The 20,171-nt window shown below is 44.1% G+C and overlaps 2 protein-coding genes across 5 annotated transcripts in view; one reads left to right on the forward strand and one right to left on the reverse strand.

Annotated features, from left to right (window-relative positions):
• Positions 1–2,335: 2,335 nt before the first annotated feature.
• Positions 2,336–18,715, forward strand: LOC116596376 (putative activator of 90 kDa heat shock protein ATPase homolog 2). The gene is given in 9 exon segments (XM_032353689.1): positions 2,336–2,485; positions 4,911–4,968; positions 12,712–12,797; positions 13,051–13,150; positions 14,609–14,722; positions 15,683–15,820; positions 16,512–16,613; positions 17,031–17,092; positions 18,038–18,715. Coding segments are annotated over 9 exon segments (918 nt in total). The 3' UTR covers positions 18,146–18,715.
• A 158-nt stretch (positions 18,716–18,873) lies between these two features.
• The window catches only part of USP34 (ubiquitin specific peptidase 34), a 244,320-nt gene continuing 243,022 nt past the window's right edge, over positions 18,874–20,171 (reverse strand). For 2 of the 4 annotated variants that reach the window (XM_032352232.1, XM_032352230.1), the window contains one exon: positions 18,874–20,041. In XM_032352232.1, the coding sequence (XP_032208123.1) occupies positions 19,434–20,041 (608 nt within the window). In that variant the 3' untranslated portion in view covers positions 18,874–19,433. The remainder of the gene's footprint in view (positions 20,042–20,171) is intronic. The other 2 variants (XM_032352231.1, XM_032352233.1) reach the window with 1 other exon arrangement.

Genomic DNA, 20,171 nt, shown 5'->3' on the forward strand with positions numbered 1-20,171 from the left:
CTTGTGTTCGTATCCATGGCTTTGGTGAAGTAAGGCTATGAAAGGTGAACGCCAAAATTCTTTTTTGAGGGGATGCAAACACTCTGAACACTGTTGGGGATCAAACACTACATAACTGGGATGGTGTTTTGGAAGACGCTATTGGAATATAGTAGCTTCATCAAGCAAATGGAGAAAATGTTCTCCACCAGTGAATTTGACAAGCACAGTCCACAGGCAAAAGACAAGTCACCACAGGAGAAGAGTCAGAAACTTCCACCCTTTCATTGTCATCTGTTTTCCCTGCTGAATAAATACCTACAGACACCTCAGTAACATTTTCCCTATAGTTGGTGCCGTTTTTGCTGGACGGTGAAAATTCGTGAAAGGAATCAACATCCGTTTAATGAATGAAATATTGCGTTAAGCAGCAATAATATACACTTGCAAGCACATTCTTTGGTCACCTGTGATGATTATGTGAATAAAATGTAAACATCCCTGGACTGAGAACTTGGTAGCTCGTGCTACTTGCACAGGTGTTGGAAAGACGTGAGAACCAGCGTGAACCAACGCTGCAGGAGCAGAATCTGAATACCGCGTGAAGAGGGCACGCGCGGCGCACACCGCCGCGCACCCTGGGCGCGCTCGGACCCCGCGCCGGTCGCACCGCAAACAGGGCGATCAAGTGCTTGTGGAGCGTTCTCCACCACCGGGGTCACCTAATACAGTCCGCGCGGCCGCCGCCAGCCTCCAGCTGCGCGCCCCAATACCCCACCAAGAGGCGAGTCTCGGACGCCTCTGCCCCTGTCGCTCCCGCCTCCCGGATCCCGCACCCCGCGCCGACCTTTGCGGCCTCCGGGCCTCTCCACCCCCCACCTCGCAATCCCGCCTCTCGGATCCCGGGCCAGGCTCCTGCTCCCTCCGCTCCCCGCGGCGGCGCGGGCGGGGCGGGCGGCGCGGGCGGGGCGGGCGGGGGCGGGGTTTCCTGGCACTTAAGCAGCGCAGCGAACGCTGCGATCCCGGGCTCGGAGGCCGGACACTGCACGGCATCGCGGACCGCTGCCCTTCCTCGCGGTCCGCCGAGGGCGCGACGCCAGCGCAGACATGGTCGAGTGGGGTCACGGAGACCCGCGCTGGATCGTGGAGGAGGGGGAGGACGGGACCAACGTGAACAACGGGCGCTGGTGCGGCCGGGCGGGGGCCGGGGCCGGGGCTTTCGGGCCTCCTCCCTGCCGAGCGGCGGGCGGGACGGTGGGGCCCCTCTGCGAGCAGCCGGGTCCTCGTGCCTGCGGGGTGCAGTGGCCCGGCCTCTCGGGCGCCTCCCGGGCTGCGGAGCTCCCTCTGTGGGGGCGGGGCCTGCGCAGGTGCGGAGGATTGCCTCCTCCACCTGCGGCTCAAAGAGCGGCTGTGATTAGCCTCAGCCGACTCTGGAGACGGGGGTGGGCGCTTATCTGCACTGGCTGTGGGATTTCAGTTTCCTCCTTTTCAAAGTTGTTCTGGGCCCCATGAATGGTATCTGCCTGGCCTCTTAAACTTTGCCGGTCTGTGACCTTAAGAGTTCCCCTCCCCCTCCCACCCTTCTTGATGTTTTTGGAAGTTAAAATCTTGGGAGGGGGATGGGGGGTGTTGGATTGTACGTAGTGGAAAGAACAGGAATTTGGATCTCAGCTGTACATCTAGCCTGATGGGCCTCTGGTGAGCCCTGCTTTCTTTATAGGAGTTAGAATAGTTGCGCATCCCCTTTGTACGTCCTCTGGGACCTGGGCTGATTTCTGCCTTCCTGGCTCCCGCAGGGTTTCGGGAAATGATGTGGCATCACTGGGGTACCCTGGGGTACCTCAGTGCTGTCAAGCTGAGGTTGAGGCAGGTTCAGTGCAGAGCAAGGCCGTCAGCCTGTGAGCGGGTTCCTGAGGGAGCCCTGGCCTCTCCTTTCCCCGCATTGTCACCAGGAACGCACCAGCGACTTGTCTCATCTCATTTCCACTCGCTAAAATGGGAACATTTATTTGGGAGGATCGCAGGAGATAATACATGCACTCGATGATTTTGTCCTGTTTTGATTAAAACTACTTCAGTCATTACTACCTTTTTGTACAGACCAGACTTTGCGCATCCATTTCCAGTGGGTGAGATTGCTAGGCTCCTCTTCCCCCAGAATAAGCCAGTGTTTTTAAGCCAAAACACTACTTTGCACAGTGGTAATAATATCTTAAGGAACAGAGAAGGAATATTAAAAGATATTTGGTAGAAATCTGGTTTAACTTTGAAGGCGGCAGGGTTCTCAAGGCTGCCTGAGAGGTAATGGGCTGCCCTGGGCTGGTCCCGGGCATTCCCCTGACTCCGCAGTCTGGGCATGTGGCTACCAGCTGGGGCCTCCATTCACGGCTCTGCCCTTCTGGTCCCTGGCAGGACAGAACGGGATACCAACAACTGGCCCAAGAGGAAGCTCCGTGACCTCCTGGTGGGCCTCATCGTGGAGAATGAGGTGGCAGCGGTGACATCTGTGAGCTGAAGCAAGTCGAAGGTGAGGCTTCTTGAAGCAGGCGCAAAGGAAAGCTGATTTTCTTCTATGAGTGGGAACATCAGGCTGAGGTGGAAAGGTAACAAGGGGCTCAGGGCATAGATGGGGGCTGGAGGCAGCCTGGGGGCCCAGTGGGCTCATGTATTATTCATGCATTCACTAGATATTTTTAGAACTCCTGATAAGGGCCTAGCACTCTCTGGCCCCTGGATTTGGTGCGTGTAGTTTCAGATACCCTTTGGTCATGTAGAGTGCTTGTCCGGCAAGCTGTCGCTTTCCTTTCTCCCAGCATCCTTTAGAGCTCTTTGATTTCAGCAGTACTCTTGTCTGCCAGGCACCTGTGAGCCCTAGACTTCTCTTGGAGCTGCTGGAGCACTCTTCCCGGAGACTCTTCTGGGTTCTTGTCCTGAGTGAAACCACCTGTCTCTACTATAGAAATTGCAGGTCCCCTCTTTGAACTGTCTCCCTTCCTGCTTTATCTTCTCCCAGAGCACTGATATTTGGTATCTTTTTATGGTTTCTTAAATATATTGTTATTTTGTTCTCCTCCTACCCCCATTCCTCAGGGCAGGGATTTCATCAGCTTTATTGGGATCTAATTTACATACCGTACAGCTCACGCATTTAAAGTATGCAGTTCATTGGTTTACGGTACACTCATGGAGTTGTGCAGCCATCACTACAATCAGTTTCAGAACATTTTCTCCACTCACAGAAACCCTGTACCCATTAGCAGTCACTCCACACTCTTTGGCAAACGCTAATCTGTTTTCTATTTCTATGGATGGATTCGCCTATTTCTATTCTCCGTCTCTATGGATGGATTTGCCTATTCTGGATGTTTCATATGAATGGAGTCATAGAGTATGTGGTCTTTTGTGACTAGCTCCTTTTGTAAAAGTTTTAATTCTGGTGTAGTTAACATAAATGTTAAATTAGTTTCAGGTGTATAATACCGTGATTTAATAATTCCATATATCACCCAGTGCTGATCATGATAAGAGTACTCTGTAATCCTCTTCATTGTTTCATCCATCCCCCAACTCCCCTCCTGGTGATTACCATTAGTTTGTTCCCTAGAGTTAAGAGTCTGTTTTTTTTGTTTCTTAAATTCTACATGGGTGAAATCACATGGTATTTGTCTTTCTCTGATTTATATTTAGCTTAGCATTATACTCTAGCTCTAACCATGTCATTGAAAATGGCAAAATTTCATTTTTTTGAAAGGTTTTATTTATTTGACAGAGAGACACAGCAAGAGAGGGAATACAAGCAGGGGAGTGGGAAAGGAAGACGCAAGCTTCTTGCCGATGGGGGGCTCCATCCCAGGACCCTGGGATCATGACCTGAGCCGAAGGCAGAGGCTTTAACCCACTGAGCCACCTAGGAGCCCCTCTTCTGCCCGTTTTTAATTGGATTACTTATTATAATTTTTTAAAATCTGATTTTTTTTTTTTTTTTTTTTTTTTTTTTTTTTGGTCAGTGAGAGAAAGCACAGGCAGGCAGAGTGGCAGGCAGAGGGAGAAGCAGGCTCCCTACTGAGCAAGGAGCCTGATGTGGGACTTGATCCCAGGACACTGGGATCATGACCTGAGCTTAACTGACTGAGCCACCCAGGCATCCCTGGATTACTTATTTTTTAGTGTTGAGTTGTAAGAGTTCTTTTTTTTTTTTTTAATTTTAAAAATTTATTTTCAGTGTTTTTTAAAAAATATTTTTACTTTTTTTTTTTTTTTAAGATTTTATATATTTATTTATTTATTTGTCAGACACAGAGAGAGAGAGAGAGAGAGAGCGTGCATACACAAGCAGGCACAGTGGCAGACAGAGGCCGAGAGAGAAGCAGGCTCCCAATGCAGAGCAAGGAGCCTGATGCTGGACTTGATCCCAGGACCCTGGGATCATGGCCTGAGTCAAAGGCAGCGGCCTAACTGACTGAGCCACCCAGGCATCCCTTTACTTATTTTTTAAAGTAAGCTCTAAACCCAACATGGGCCTTGAACTCATGACCCCAAGATCAAGTCACAGGGACTACAGCTGAGCCAGCCAGGCACCCCTATATAAGTTCTTTATATATTTTGAATACTAACCCTTTATCAGTTAGTAGGTTAGTAGGTTGTCCTTTAGTTTTGTTAATTATTTCCTTTGCTATGCAGAAGCTTTTTATTTTGATGTGGTCCCTTTTTTTTTGAGCTCATGCATGTCGGGGAGGGGCAGAAGGAAGAGAGACAGTCCTGAGGAGGCTCCACACCCAGCAAAGCGCGGGAGGTGGGGCTCAATCCCAAGACCCTGGGATCATGACCTGAGCCGAAATGAGGAGTAACCCCTTTAACTCACCGAGCGATCCAGGCACTCGTTTTGATGTAGTCCTAATCGTTTATTTTTGCTTTTATTTCTCTTGCCTCAGGAGACATACCTAGAAAAACGTCCCTTCGACGAATGGCTGACGTCAGACATTACTGACTGTGGGGCACCTGGGTGGCTCAGTGGGTTAAAGCCTCTGCCTCCGGCTCGGGTCTATGATCCTGGAGTCCTGGGATCGAGTCCCGCATCGGGCTCTCTGCTCGGCAGGGAGCCTGCTTCCTCCTCCCTCTCTGCCTGCCTCTCTGACTACTTGTGATCTCTCTCTGTCAAATAAATAGATAAGTAAATCTTTTTTTATTTTTATTTTTTTATTTTATTTTTTTTTTAAAAGATTTTTATTTATTTATTTGACAGAGAACACAAGTAGGCAGAGAGGCAGGCAGAGAGAGAGGAGGAAGCAGGCCCCCTGCTGAGCAGAGAGCCCGATGCGGGACTCGATCCCAGGACCCTGAGATCACGACCCGAGCCGAAGGCAGCGGCTTAACCCACTGAGCCACCCAGGCGCCCAGTAAATCTTTTTTTAAAAAAAATTACTGACTGTGCTCTTCTAGGATTTTTAGGTTTGAGGTCTCACATTTAGAGGACTGGCTCCTCTCACTTAGCGTAACATTTTCAAGGTTCATCCATGTTGTAGCGTGATCCATTCCTTTTCATGGCTGAATGATACTCTGTTGTACAGATACAATGCATTTGCTTTATCTGTGCATCAGTTGATGGACATTTGTGTTGCTTTCATTCCATAGGTCATTTGGTCAGGGGTGGATTGGTTTTGTTTCCAGGTCTAAATCACTGTCTGGAATGTTGTTTTCCTGTTGAAAGACTAAGTTTCTTCTCTGATGCCTAGTTCCTGCCTGGTTGCCAGTCTGTGCATGTAAATACTTGTTGAAATAATCATGGATGTGAAGACAAAGGTGAAGAGGAAGAGAGGGAGAGACTTAATTCTAGAAGGTTGTACTGAGTTAAAGTTTGAGCCTCTGCTCAGGGGTCCATTCCTTTCTTGAGGGTTGGGTCAGAGTCCCACAACAAGCTGGCCGTGGGCCTCTGCCCTGTTGGCCGTGGGCCTCTGCCCTGTTGGCCGTGGGCCTCTGCCCTGTTGGCCGCTTTGCTCGAGGCAGCCTTGAGCCCAGGGAGGTGCTCACGAAGCAACGAAAGATGTCCACTTCTGCCTTGGAAACTTCTGGCTGGGGTTTGCTCTTAGTTGCTCCCTCATTGTGTGCAACTGGCTGGATTGTGGCCGGGTCTGGCAACTTTTACCCCACCCCACACCCCCCAACAGGACTCTGAGGGTCCCAGGGAAGCTCATTGTCTTGTGTCTCTTCTGTCTCCCTCACCTCAAAGCAGCAGCCTCTGCTTTTGGAAGGTAAGACTGAGCCCCACCAAGGCGGGAGCTGAAGGGGGCCTGAATAGGGCCTGCCATGATCGCTTGCTCGTTCTCCTCTAGCAGTGAGTCCTGGAGGTGGCAAGTGGGACCTTCTGGGGAAGAGTCAACATTCTGGTCTTTTTTCTTTTTTTAACTGAATTTTATTTTAATTTTTCCCCATCTTTATTGAGACACAGTTGACTTATAACATTGTATAAGGTTAAGGTATACAGCAGGATGATTTTATATATACATGATGGAAATGATTACCGCAGTGAGGTTATTTATCACGTCCCTCTTCTCATATATTACAGTTTTCTTGTGTGGGTGTTAGGAACTTTTCAGATTTACTTTCTTAGCAACTTTCCAATAGCAGTACAGTGGTGTTCACTGTAGTCATGAGGCCACACAGGACATCCTCCGAACTTCCTCTTGTGACTAGAAGTTCTCATGTTGGTGTCCCCTGACCACCTTCCCCCATCACCGGCTCCCTACATCCACCAATCTGCTCTCTAGGATTATGTTTTTTCTAGATTCCACGTACAAATGAGATCATATAATTTTTGTCTTTGTCTGACTTCTTTCACTTAGCATAATGCCCTCAAGGTCCATCCTTTTTGTCCCAGATAGCAGGATTTCCTTTGTTTGTATGGCTGAACAATATACTGTTGTGTGTGTGTGAGTGTATCCACCACATCTTCTTTATCCATTTACCTGTCACTGGACACATATGTTGTTTCCGTGTCTTGGCAACTATAGTGCTGCAGTGACATGGGGTGCAGATGTGTCTTTGAGATATTGATTAACTTTGGATAAATACCCAGAAGTGGAATTGCTGAATCATATGGTAGTTCTATTTTTAATTTTTGAGGAACTTCCACACACAGTTTTCCACAGGGGCCACGCCAGTTTGCATTCCCACCCCACAGTGCAGGAGGATTCCCTGTGCTCCGTCTACATCCCCGCTAACACCTCTTGTCTCTTTTTGATCTAGTGTTCCAGCAGGTGTGGGGTCATACCTCATTGTGACTTTGATCTGTGTTTCCTTGATGCTCAGTGGTGCTGAGCACTTTTTCAGGTACCTGTCATCCATCTGAATATCTCCTTCGCATAAATGTCTATTTAGGTCCTTTGCCCATTTTTAATGGGATTATTTGGGGGATTTTTGCTGGCAAGTTTTCTGAGTTCCTTATATATTTTGGGCATTAACTTTTTATTATTAACATATAATGTATTATTTGTTTCAGGGGTACAGGTCTGTGAATCGTCAGTCTTAAAATTCACAGCACACACCATAGCACATGCCCTCCCCAGTGTCCCTCACCCAGCCACCCATCCCTCCCAACCCCCTCCCCTCCAGCAGCACTCAGTTTGTTTCCTGAGATTAGAGTCTCTTATGGTTTGTCTCCCTCCCTGGTTTCATCTTGTTTCCTTTTCCCCTACACTCTCCGATGATGTTCTATCTTGTTTCTCAAATTCCTCTAATCAGTAAGATCTTTTGATAATTGTCTTTCCCTGATTGACTTACTTCGCTTAGCAGGATGGGTATTAACTTCTTATCAGATAAGGTTTGCAAATATTTTCTTCCATTCTGCAGGTTGCTCTTTCCTTTTGTTAGTGATTGTTTCAGTTGTAGGAGCTTTTTAGTTTGATATAGTCCTACTTGTTTTGCTCTTGTTGCTTGTGCTTTTGGTGTCCTATCCAAAAATTATTGCAAAGTGTTTTCTTCTAGTTTTATGGTTTCTGATCTTTAATCCACATTAAGTTAGTTTCTGTAAGTGTTGCAAGATAAGGGTCCAGTTTCATTGTTTTGCATGTGACTGTGACGTTTCCCTAGTATTGTTTAATGAAAAGACTACCTTTTACCACTGACTATTTTTGTCTCTCTTGTCAAATATTAGTTGATCATATATGCATGGGTTTATTTCTGGGCTCTTGATTCCATTCCATTGGTCTCTATGTCTGTTTTTATGTCAATACCATACTATTTTGATCACTGTAGCTTTGTAGTAAATTTTGAGATCAGGAGTTGTGATGCCTCCAGTTTTGTTCTTTCTTAGGATTGCTTTGGGTGTTTGAGGTGTTTTGTGGTTTCACACAAATTTTAGAATTGTTCTTTTTCTGTGAAAAATTCCATTGGCATTTTGATAAGGTTATATGGAATCTATAGATGCTTCTATAGATATTTTTTCTTCTTTTTTTTTTAGATTTTATTTTTATTTTTATTTTTTTTAAAGATTTTATTTATTTATTTGACAGAGATCACAAGCAGGCAGAGAAGCAGGTAGAGAGAGAGAGATGGAAGCAGGATCCCCGCTGAGCAGAGAGCCCGATGCGGGGCTCGATCCCAGGATCCTGAGATCATGACCTGAGCAGAAGGCAGAGGCTTTAACCCACTGAGCCACCCAGGTGCCCCTAGATTTTATTTTTTATTTGGCAGGGAGCACAAGTAGGCAGAATGGCAGCCAGAGGGAGAGGGAGAAGCAGGCTCCCCGCTGAGCAGAGAGCCCGATTCGGGACTCGATCCCAGGATCCTGGGATCCTGACCTGAGCTGAAGGCAGCCGCTCAACCAACTGAGCCATCCAGGTACCCCTATAGATGCTTCTTATTTGCTTTCATGTGCTAATTTTTAGCTTAGTGTGTGGTTTTTTTCCTAACTCTCTTTGAGAAAAAGTTAGGTTCTTTATTTGAAATCTTTTTTTTTCCCCCCCTTGATATATATGTTCAGCACTAAAAACTTCCAGTTTAGATCTGCTTTTGCTGCATCCCGTAGGTTTTGGTATGTTGTTTCTATTTTCATTTGACTCAAGGTATTTTTAAAATTCCCCTTTTGATTTCTCTGAGCTATTGGTTATTCAGGAATGTTTTATTTATTTCCATGTATTTGTGAGTTTTTCAGCTTTCCTCCTGTTAACTAATTTCCAGTTTCCTACCATTATGGTTTGAAAAGATACTATAATCTCTATATTTTTTAATTTGTTGAGACCTGTTTTGTGTTATAACATGATTTATCCTAGAAGACGTTCCATGGATACTTGAGAAGAATGTGTATTCTGTTGTTTAATGGGCTGTTTTATATATGTGTGTGAGGTCCACTTGGTCTATAATGTTTAAATCTGCTGTTCCTTACAAATTTTTTTTTTGTCTGGATAATCTCCATTATTGATCGTGGGGTTTTAGAGTCCCCAGCTATTACTGTATTGCTGTTTATTTCTCCTAGTTCTGCTAGTATTTCCTTTATATATTTAGCTGCTTCAATGTTGGGTACATAAATATTTACTATTGTTCTATCTTCCTGATGAATCAGTCCCTTCAGCATTATATAATAACCTCCTTTAGGTTTTTTTCTTTTTTTTTAACCATTTTTTCTTAGTATTTTGTCTAATACAAGTATAGCTACTCCTTTTTGAGGGGGGTTACCATTTGCTTGAAATGTCTTTTTCATCCCTTCACTCTCAGTTTATGTGTATCCTTTTAAAGTTAAAGTGAGTCTCGGTATTATAGGCAGCATATTGTTGGATCTTTCTTGTTTTTGTTTTAATCCATTCAGCTATTCTGTGTCTTCTGGTGGAGAATGTAATCCATTTATGTTTAAAGTAATTATTGATAGGTAAGAAGTTACACTTGCCATTTTGTTTTCTAACAGCTTTATAGATCCTGTGTTCTTTGCTTCCTCTCTTGTCTTCCTTGGTGATCTGATGCCTTTTCATGGTGGTATGCTTTGACTCCATTATCATAATCTTTTGCATATCTACTATGGGTTATCCTCAGGTGGTTACCCTAAGGCTTATATGAAATATATTTATAACATGCTATTTAAGTTATTAACAACTTCGGTAGCATACAGAAATTATACTTCTTCCCTCCTCAGATTATACATTATTGATAATACAATTTCCATATTTTCATATTGTGTCCAGTAACAAATTATTGTATTTATGGTTATTTTTATTATGTTTTAACTTTTAAAGTAGAGGTGTAAGTGAATTATGCAACACCATTGCAATATTTGATGATCTGACTTTAACTATATATTTACCATTACACATTGGGTATATCCATTCATATGGGTTTTATACATTCATATATTTTTATGATGCTAATTTTAAATAACCTATTTTCTATTTCACTAATGCTTTCTTCTGTTTGGTCAGTTTAGCTATTAAAGCTTTCTGTGGAATTCTTCAGTTCAGTCATTGTATTCAGCTCCAGGATTTCTGTTGTGTTTCTTTGGTTTTTGTTTCTTTGTTGAATTTCTCATTTTGTTCATGCAGTGTCCTCCTAATTTTGTCTGTGTATTTTTATAGTTCACTAAACTTCTTTAAGAGATTTATTCTTAATTACAGAATGCATAGTTTGTGGATCTTCATTTCTTTAGGATTGGAGCTTTATGAGTTTCCTTTGGTGGTGTTATGTTTACCTGGTTGTTCATGAGCCTTAATTCCTTATGTTGGTATCTGCATATGTAAGTGGTTTCCTTTTCCAGACTTCATGGGTTTGCTTCAGTAGGAAAAGACCTTCACCATTCAGCTTAGTTTGGGTTAGTTGGTGGGTCATCTAGTAGCATTTGTGGTTGGCAGGGCATGCTGTCAGGGTCTCTAGTTGCGTGGGTCTGCTGCCCATACTCTGATCAGGGTTGGAGGCTGGGGCTCTACTCTCTGGGCTCCTGGGTTGGGTGGGTCTGCTGGTTGGGCTCTGTGTTCAAGCAGGGTTGCTGAGCAGACACCCCGGCGGGTTGTAGCTGCTGGCTGTACTGCATGGTCACATGGGGCCTCTACATGCGTCTTACAGTCCCCTCTGGTTGGGAGCTGGTCCCTGATGTATTCCCTGGAAGGGCAGTGCTACTGTGCAGACTCTATGATTGCGCAGGGCTATGGTGGGTCTCTGCCATTGCTCCTGGTTGGGTAGGGTCTCAAGCTATGGTCCCTGACCACATGGTTTTGCTGGCTAGACTTTGTTCGGTAGGACCATAGGCAGGGCTTGTGATTAGACCTGGCCTCAGGCTGTGCTTTGTGATTAGACTGTGCCCTGAAGTTGGATAGGTCTGCAGGCTTCACTTCAAGATCAGGGAGCCACTGGCTATGCTCTGCTGTTGAGCAACGTTGCTGGCTGGGCTGGCTCGTAGGGATGGGCCTCCAGCTATATCCTGTAGTTTGCTGGGGCTAGGGGCTGTGTTCTGTGTTTGGGTGGGGTCACTGTCTAGGCTCCCTGTCTGGACAAGGCCAGAAGCTGTGTCTGACGTTTGGGTAGGTCTGTAGCCTGGGCTTCAAGGTTGCTTAGAGTTACTGTTCCGGCTCCCTGGTTATGTGGGACCAGAGAATGTGCTCAACCATTGGGCAGGGCTGCTGGTTTGACTTCCTGCCCAAAGTGGGGCTGGAGGATGGGGTCAGTGGCAGCCCAGATTCTCTGGTCAGGCTCCTGTATGGTCCGGATGACGGGAGACTACACTCAGTAGTTGAGTGGGGCTGCAGATTTGCTTCCTTGACTGGGTGGGGTGGTAGGATGGGGTCCAGAGCTGGTTTCAGTCCGTTGACTGGGGATCCTAATCAGGCATAACTGCCAACTGAGCTCCCTAGCTACATAGGGCTACCAGCTCAGCTCCGCAGATGGGTGGAATTACTGGCCAGGATCTTTGCTCATGCTCTGCTGTAGCAGGAACATAGTCCAACAGGATTTTGAGTGTTGGTTAGTGGAAGTTTTGCCTTGTTTCTGTCTGTCTGATTCCCAGTGGTCCCTGTGAGCCGAGACTCAGGCAGGCCTTCTAGGAACCATCCCCCAATGCTAGGGGACTTAGAGGTCCACCTTTTTCCCCACTGAAGAAACCACAGCTCCCTGCTGGCATGAGGGAGGGGTGATTTGGTCAGTTTTTTTCACTTCTCCTACCCTTCTCGTTTGGCACTTTGTCTCTGGTCCATAAGGGTGCATTCAGGGATTTTCACTGTGGTGTCTGTGGATAGCTGCTAGTTGTCTTGTGATGGGGACAGAAGTTGGGAATAACCTATGTTGCTGTCTTGATGTCCCTGAAATCTGCATTTTGCTATTGAGAGAAATCCAGCTACGTGGAGTCCACACACATCTTCCCCAAGCCACCACCTGCCTCCCCTCATGCTTTCCCTGATTAGACCTCATTCCTCCTTTCTGGCCTCCCATCCCATATGTGACTCCTCTTCAAGATAGCCCTTTATCCTGCTTTGACCAGGTAAAGAATATGGGGAAAGGAAAACAGAAGCATTGGTTAAAGGCCCACTTCGCCCTCATGCTTCCACCTGGCCCCTAGTTTTGTGTACACTCTCATTGGCCAGGTTTTGCCTCCACCTTCCTTGTTCCCTTACCACTGTTTTGGGCCAGGAGAACACCTGTGTGGTGGCAAAGCCTTAAGCCTGCCTTGTCATCCTCTGCGGTGGTATCCTGTGAGGAAGGTGGGCAGTTTTGCATAAACCAGTTGTTACTTTGTAATTGAAGAACATATTTTGTTTATTTTAGGTGTAATTAAAGAATCTGGTGCAAAGCACAGGGGATTGATTGAAATAATCAACCTTTCTGAAGAAAGTGAAGTAGATGACACTGAGGTGAGGTATCTGCTGGTTTCTTTTGTTTAAAAGGTCAAGTTTCTGCTATATATATTGGGCATTTGAAAAACTGTTAATAGACTGTGATTCCTGTATGGCAGTTTTGGTGAACTATGTAGGATTTGTTTGCCAAGCAGGTGTGCTAGACTGTGGGAGGCAGGGTGAAGTGTGGAGCGGAGGGGTGTAGGAGGAAGAAGAGGAAGCCCCAGAAGCCCTGTGACTGGCCTGCATTCCAGGTGTGGGGCCCATACAGGTGCCCGTGCCCTCCCTGGCCCCTTCCTCTGTGACTCCGGGCTGGTGGCAGGTAAATGTGACCGTGTACGGACTGGAGCGTGCTCAGGTGGATGAATGGGGTTTTGTTTCTGCATCTTTGTGGTTTCCCTTTAATAGTGAAAATTCTCCACTTTAGCTGTCCCCTCTTTCAGTTATATTGCATGGTTTTGGTAAACTAGTTGCGGCATTGCTTTTGCCTGGCTCTCCTGGGGGGTGGAGCTTTGTGGAGCTCCTAGATTTGGTTTTCAGGGACTGTCCACTTGAAGCTGAGAAGCTTGCTTCCTGGGGGAAGAGGGGAATGACCATTTGTACCATTTGTTGATTTTCCAAACTAAGTTCAACAGAGGGTCTTTTTGATTTGTGAACATATTTAAATGTGAATTCTTAACAAAGATAGAAAAACTAAACCATACTGAGATACATGCCTATGACTGGCCTTTAGTAAAGGTTATAAAATGCCATGAAAGTGGGGCTCAGACCCATCTTCAGATGTGGGGTTCCATGTTTAAGGGCTGTGATTTCACTTCACTATATTAAGATCCAGCTGGAAAGGTTTTCATCAGCATATTAAGCTGGCCTTTTAGATTCAACCCTTGGTGGCGTTACATGACACACTGGGACCCAGGACCCGGGATCAGGACAGCTCAAGGGAATCACAGGAACACTAAGTATTTCAAACCAACACCTCTTTTCATTCTGAGAAGACCACAGAAGCATCCCCAGGGCGGCATTCGGATGCTTCCTCCTTCCTATCTGCCCTCTTGTCCCCCACCCCTCTCTCTTGTCCCTTCTCCTCCTTCCCTCTGTCTTCCCTCCTTTCCCAGTTTCCCTCCACATGAAAAAAGTGTAGCTCCAAGGCCACTTTATTGTGGGAACTTGATTTTCCTAATTACACTGGCTTTGGGGTTCTAGACCAGCGCTGTTCAATAGAAATACAATACAGAATTTAAATTTTTCTAGTAGCCATATTAAAAAAGTTAAAAGAAACAGGTGAAATTTTAATATTTTTATTTAACCAAATATATAAAAATACCATTTTAACATGTAATTAGTATCAAAATTACTGAGATTTCACATTCTTTTTTTGTATTAAGTCTTCAAAGTCTGTTGTGTATTATTTTACACTTCTAACACATCTCAAATCAGACCAGCCACATTTCAAGTGCTCAATAGCCAAATGTGGCTAGTGGCTACCATACTGGACAGCGCATTTCTAGACCCTGATAAAAGCCATGGGGTGACTACATCATCAATATAATACATATACATATACACGTAACATTTTATATGCAAATTAAGGGGTTCACATTTTTAAGAAGTCCACTCCAGATTTGGCCATCAACCCAGTCAATGGACCTTTGATTAAAAAAAAACCTTACATGTTCTCAAAGTCTGTGAATAAATCTGGCACAACTCTCTTATATCCACTTCTTCCTCTTCCCCCAGGATCATAGCACTTCTCCCAGCCGTATGTCCTCATGCTGTGAGAGTACATCAAACCAGATTTTTCTTAGGTTTGTTATTTTTCTGATTTGTAGGTGAACGTGAGAAAAAGAAAGGAGATGGGGATATACTGAAGGATCTTATGAAACATGCAGGCACTGCCACGCTCAGGGAGGCTCTTGGCGATTACCTGAAGGCACTTATGATGGGTAAAGAAGGCAGTCCTTGTGAACCAGAGGGTCCCTTTTCTATTTACCCAAGTTATGCTCTGTACTGTGGTTTGGATTCCCAGGTTAGGGTGATGTCTGTGAGGCTTCTGAAACAACTCTTTATGCTGCAGGATAAACTGTAGTCTGGAGGTTGAGAGCTAGTCACGAGTAAGACCATAATTAGTGACTGTTGGTATCATATACACCACAAACTATTTTGCCTATGAAACTGCTGAGAGTTTTCTGGAATGGCAATTCATTCAGTTGTTTGTATAATTACTTGTTCCAGGTTTATCTTCCCTCCTAGAGTGGAAGCTCTAAGGGGGCATGGAAGGTGTGTGTCTTATTCACTGCTGTATCACCAGCTTTTTGCACAATTCCTGGCATATAGTAGGTGCTTATGAATAAATCTTTGTTTGAATGAATGAGTGAAGGAATGAGAGGCATTACAGATATAATTGAGATTTACCTAGAGATGGTATCTACACTGTGTGGAAGTGAGGTCATTCGTTGTCTTCTTCCCTAAATTAGCTGCCAGGCACAAGGACTGAGGGGCCTGTATAACCACACCTCCTCCTTGGACTCTGTTATCAAGGTATGAGGTGCTGCCTGGGTCACAGGTTGGAATATGGGAGGCCAAGCTTTGGGAGGTGGTGGTGAAGCAATTAAGTAGGTGAAGGTCATAAAGCTAGTAGTTTTATAAAATGGAGTTTTTGGAAAAAAACATTGAAAATATCATACTTTTATCAAGAAGAAAATAAAAGTGAGGCATTTGAAAAAAAAGGCATTCGTTCCTATGGAACTCATGTTCATAATTAGTTTTATATGTTAAAAACATGGTAAGGTCTTGAAATTCTCAATGATATAGAATATTTTATAAATATCAGTTCTCCTATTTTCTTATAAGCTGTTTGGATTTTCTGCCTTATTGGTGGTGCTCAAAAAGTTTTTTTTGATCAAAATCACTTCTTGTATATTTCTTTTTAGAATTTACAATGGGAATGATTTTACCAAGGAAAGCCATGGCAACCCAGGAACTGACAGTTAAAAGGAAACTGAGTGAGAACACTCTGCAGGTATGACCTTTGAGGTCAGGATGCAGGGAGGGGTAAAAGGAAGTGCTTAATGAGGGTGCTTCAAAGTCCTAAATGATGAACTGGAAAAGGTTAGTGAGGAGGGCTGTTTCATTCATCTTTGCATCCCTTGCCGTTTTGGGGGGAAGTAATGAAATGAGACTTCTATTCTTGATGGAAGGGAATGTATACATAGGCCTTCTTATGAGATAAATACATAGTTCAAGACTGTGTGTCAAAGGTGGGGTTCTTTGGCAGGCAACGATTATAAACCAAGCAACTCTGAGGTTCACCTACCACAACGGAAAAACCTCTCCAGCCTTTTGGATTGGGAGGTTTTAGGTCCTGTTCTTGGCTTGGCCTCTGGTGTTGGGCAACTGACACCCTTTGGCTTTAAGTGCTATTGTCCTTTATCTATTTATCGTTACGCCCTTTGGGCCATTATGTCCATGTCCAGGAAGGATCTGGGATATTAAGCAATGGTCTGGGAGTGGAACAAAGCTGAAGAGCTCCAAGGAACAATGAGCTCTGTTTCACGGTAACCAGGATTGGTGGTGCTAAAAGGTTTTTCGTGCTATTTCCATGTGTGTGGAACGTGTAGTATGAAATTTGGGGACATTTTGGTATGAAGAGTGGGAGACTGCATTTTAAAATCTAAGTAGCTTGATCCCTGGCATGCTAGTTAGTTATCCTTCGGATCTCTTCTCTTCTTTGAGATCAAATCCCCATTGTGGTACTGCACATGATCGCATTCTTTGACGCCACTACAGAGCAACTGTATGACGTCTTCACTGGGAAAGACGTAAGTAACTTCCCAAGCTAGGATCTTCAGTGCTGTCACTGGGAAAAAAATGTGCCACTAAGAAGCGGAGCTGGTTTTTCACTTCCCATATGGCTATGTTCTTAACAATTAAGGGATCTATCTAGACGGTGGGGACAGAAGTCTTTAGGATGAGTCTTAAAAAATTCAAGGGAGTACAAGATGGTCATTTTAGGAAAATAGATTCACATTTAGGGGATAGATTTCGGAGTTTTCTCCCACTGAGGGAGAGAAAGTTGTAAGTAAAAGCTACAGATTAAGGATAAGGAAAAAAAAAAAACAACCCAAACTACCTTAATTGTTAATACTTTGGGTTTAGGTTAAAAAGGTGATAGGGCACACTGGACTAACAAGTCTGCTATATGTTTGCTTGGTTAGTTGGTGCAAAAATTTTCTAAATATCCTGCTGTACTAGAACTGAAAGGGAGGGAAATTCCAAATGTTTGCTGGAGCATCACCGGTGAGTATGCAGGATTGGTAAGTAAGCTTTAGGGTTAAAGAGAAGCTGGGACTGACTCTTCTGTTAATATGTTTTATTTTTTTAAGTAGTTTCTATAGCCAGCATAGGGCTTGAGCTCATGACCTCAAGATCAGGAGTCACATGCTCTTCCCAATGAGCCAGCCAGGCACCCCAATATTGCTTTTTAAAATCCATGCTTTTAAAACTTGCTTTGTTTTTTTTTTTTTATCTGAGCTCACAGAAACTTGAGAACATCATAAAGTTGATCATAGTAAAGCTATGTGTACCTGGTTGTAAAACAAATAAAAAATGTTAAACATAGTAATGATAAAAGATGAAGACTTAGTTCTAAGCATAGTAGATGTGCTAATGCTTATGGTTTTAGAAGAAAGAAGTTGAATTCTTAACTCATGCTCCACAAGTTTCACATTTTGGCCACCTAAATCACTAAGATCTGCATTGCCTCACCCCTGACATCAACTCTGGGTTACCAGTGTCACTGCACTTCTGTCCTGGAGGTCAGTGCTGGCATGCAGGAACAGTGCATTTTCAGTTGGTGCTGACGTATAACCTGGAAGATGGGACTGTACAGTTGTTGACTCAGTACTTTAAATGCTCAGGGATTTTAATGAAAGGATTTTTTGTATTGGAAGTTTTAAAAGCTGTTTTAAGGGAATTTCCCCTTTGTTTTTAGTTGACAAATAAAAAGATCATCATGAAGCGGAGATGTAGGAACTGGCCAGAAGGTATGTTACTAGTATTCTTTAAGTCTAGAAACACTCAAGCTCACACCCATGTCCCGGCGCCCTGACACACTATTAAAAAAATAACAAGATGTAGTACCCTATGGACAGTTTTCCTTTTCGTAATGCTGTAATAAGCTTCTTATCTTCTTTCCAGAACACTATGCAAGAGGTGCCCTGAGCTTTGTGCCTATCCAGGGCAGACTGAATTACAATTAGACTGTTCAGGAGTTCCTGTCTGTAAAGAGGAGCATGAAATTCTGTTGGCAGAAGCAGCATTTTGAAGAAATAAAAGGTTTACTGCGGCTGACCACCCTAAATGGTTGAATTAGAAGATTTTATAAGGGTATTACTCTTTGTAAGCAGGAAAAATGTCAAGTTTACCTCTTCCCCATTATTCCTTTTAAAAAAGACACTCCATTTATAGTGGATGAAATCCATGAGTTTATACAGAATTCAAAGCACCGTTTGAACCTTTACTACAACTAGACTCTTACTAGATTAAAAGTAGCAAGCAACCTGGATATTGGGTATGAACCTTACCTCCCATAGCGCTCCTTTGAGGAGAGACTGAGCCGCTGGGTACAGACGGTTGCTGTTTCCCACTAAAGCTTGTCCTAGCAAGCTGCTTTCAGCTGTATTTTTAGTTCAGGCAGATAAAAAATAAATGGCACATTGATACTTTTCCTTTATTTTACGTCAGGGTTTTTAAGGTCTGTAGCTCTTAGGTAGCGAAGCAGCAGCGCGTCGCGTTTGGAAGCATGGCGATGTGAGGCGCAGCAGGCCTTGTCCTGAGGCTGCTCCCTACGGCAGTTCTGCACTCTGGGCGGAGGCCTCAAACGCTCAGGGGTAAGTGACTTTTTGGACTGCTGCTACTACTATAGTGAAAGAGAATATGATGGAGGAGGAGTGCTTCCCTCCCACTCACAGTTTTCTCATTACTTTCATCTGAGAAGACTAAAGCAATGTTAAATGTAAACAAATGAAAAGTCATCACAATTCGTTTAATTAAGTGCACAGAATAGCAATCGGTCATGTCAATAAAAATAAAACAATTATTTTTACATCAAGTGTGCTTTATTTCCTCCACAGGTATTCTGTTAAATAAAGCACCATTTATATACTGCCAGGCCACAGCTAAAGAGGATTCTTTACAGAATCAAATTTCTTGTGGTTGTTCCGTATACAAGTAAACTTAATTTTGATAATAAGAACCACAGCGATCGGAGGCAATCTGCCTCTTTTATAAGGTACAAAACTGGCACAGAGGACACCATATTATACACAGTAAAAATGCTGTAAGTTTAAATTACATTGTACAGGGCCAGAGAACCCTGTCCCTCCCAGACAGCCATAGGAAGTGAAAGCCACTACAGTGAACTCTTAATTACATAAAACATAGCCATTATCTGATTGCCCTTTAGAAAGTATACTGAAGATGCAAATTTTTTCATCTGGATTTCTGCCTGACCAAGGATTAAGCCTATAAATCTATCTTGCCATTCAAGCAGAGAGCACTGGACAAACTGAAGCACAAAAACAGAAATAAGCAAAACTTATACAAACAGCATTGGGGGGAGAGGGGACCTTAAAAGTAGACATGCTACATCTAATGTCAAGAAGCAGCTTGGTTTCCTTTGCCAGATATCCTTGTGACCACATGGATCGTAGATTCAATGGTCCTACACAGAGTATCTAAAATGTCGTGTTGCTGCATATGACTAAAAAGTCCTCTGGAATGGCCACAACTGAGTGATAAAGCAGCCTCAGGGTCCTGGGAGGGCAAAGCTTGACCATCACAGCTTCTCAAGTCAGCTAAGTCAGAGAGAACCGCAGAGAGTGAAGTAGAAGGGAACTCAGATTCTTCCTCAGCTAAGTTAGAATCCTTGGGACAGTGGAGGTCCTTAAATTCTTTACAGTCTTCAAATCTACCATCACTGGACTGCTCTTCTGCATGCTGTGACCTGATATTTGACATGTCTTCTGAAAACGAAGATGGAACTTCCATTCGATATTCTTTAACAGAACTATTTTCAGGGGAAGGAAGATCTTGTTCAGTTCCTGGATCAATGATTGAGGAGTCTCTTGTCTCATTGTCTGAAGTGCTAGTTGGGGTTAGGACCTCCCTGGTTTCTGTTTTCATGTCGCTGATACAGCTGTCTACAGTGTGCTCCTCATCACTGCTAACACGCCTTCTTTTAACAGGAGTTGCCCCTTCATCATCTGTGAAAATGAACATCATTCTCTGAAAGGAGTCATTAAGATCACAGTGGGAGTATTTGTGGGAGAGTTTTTTTTTAGCATTATATGCAAGAGACCCAACTGAACCGACAGCTACAATAAAGTCAGTTAT

The sequence above is a fragment of the Mustela erminea genome, chromosome 7 (assembly GCF_009829155.1).
Source record: "Mustela erminea isolate mMusErm1 chromosome 7, mMusErm1.Pri, whole genome shotgun sequence".
Classification (NCBI taxonomy): Eukaryota; Metazoa; Chordata; class Mammalia; order Carnivora; family Mustelidae; genus Mustela; species Mustela erminea.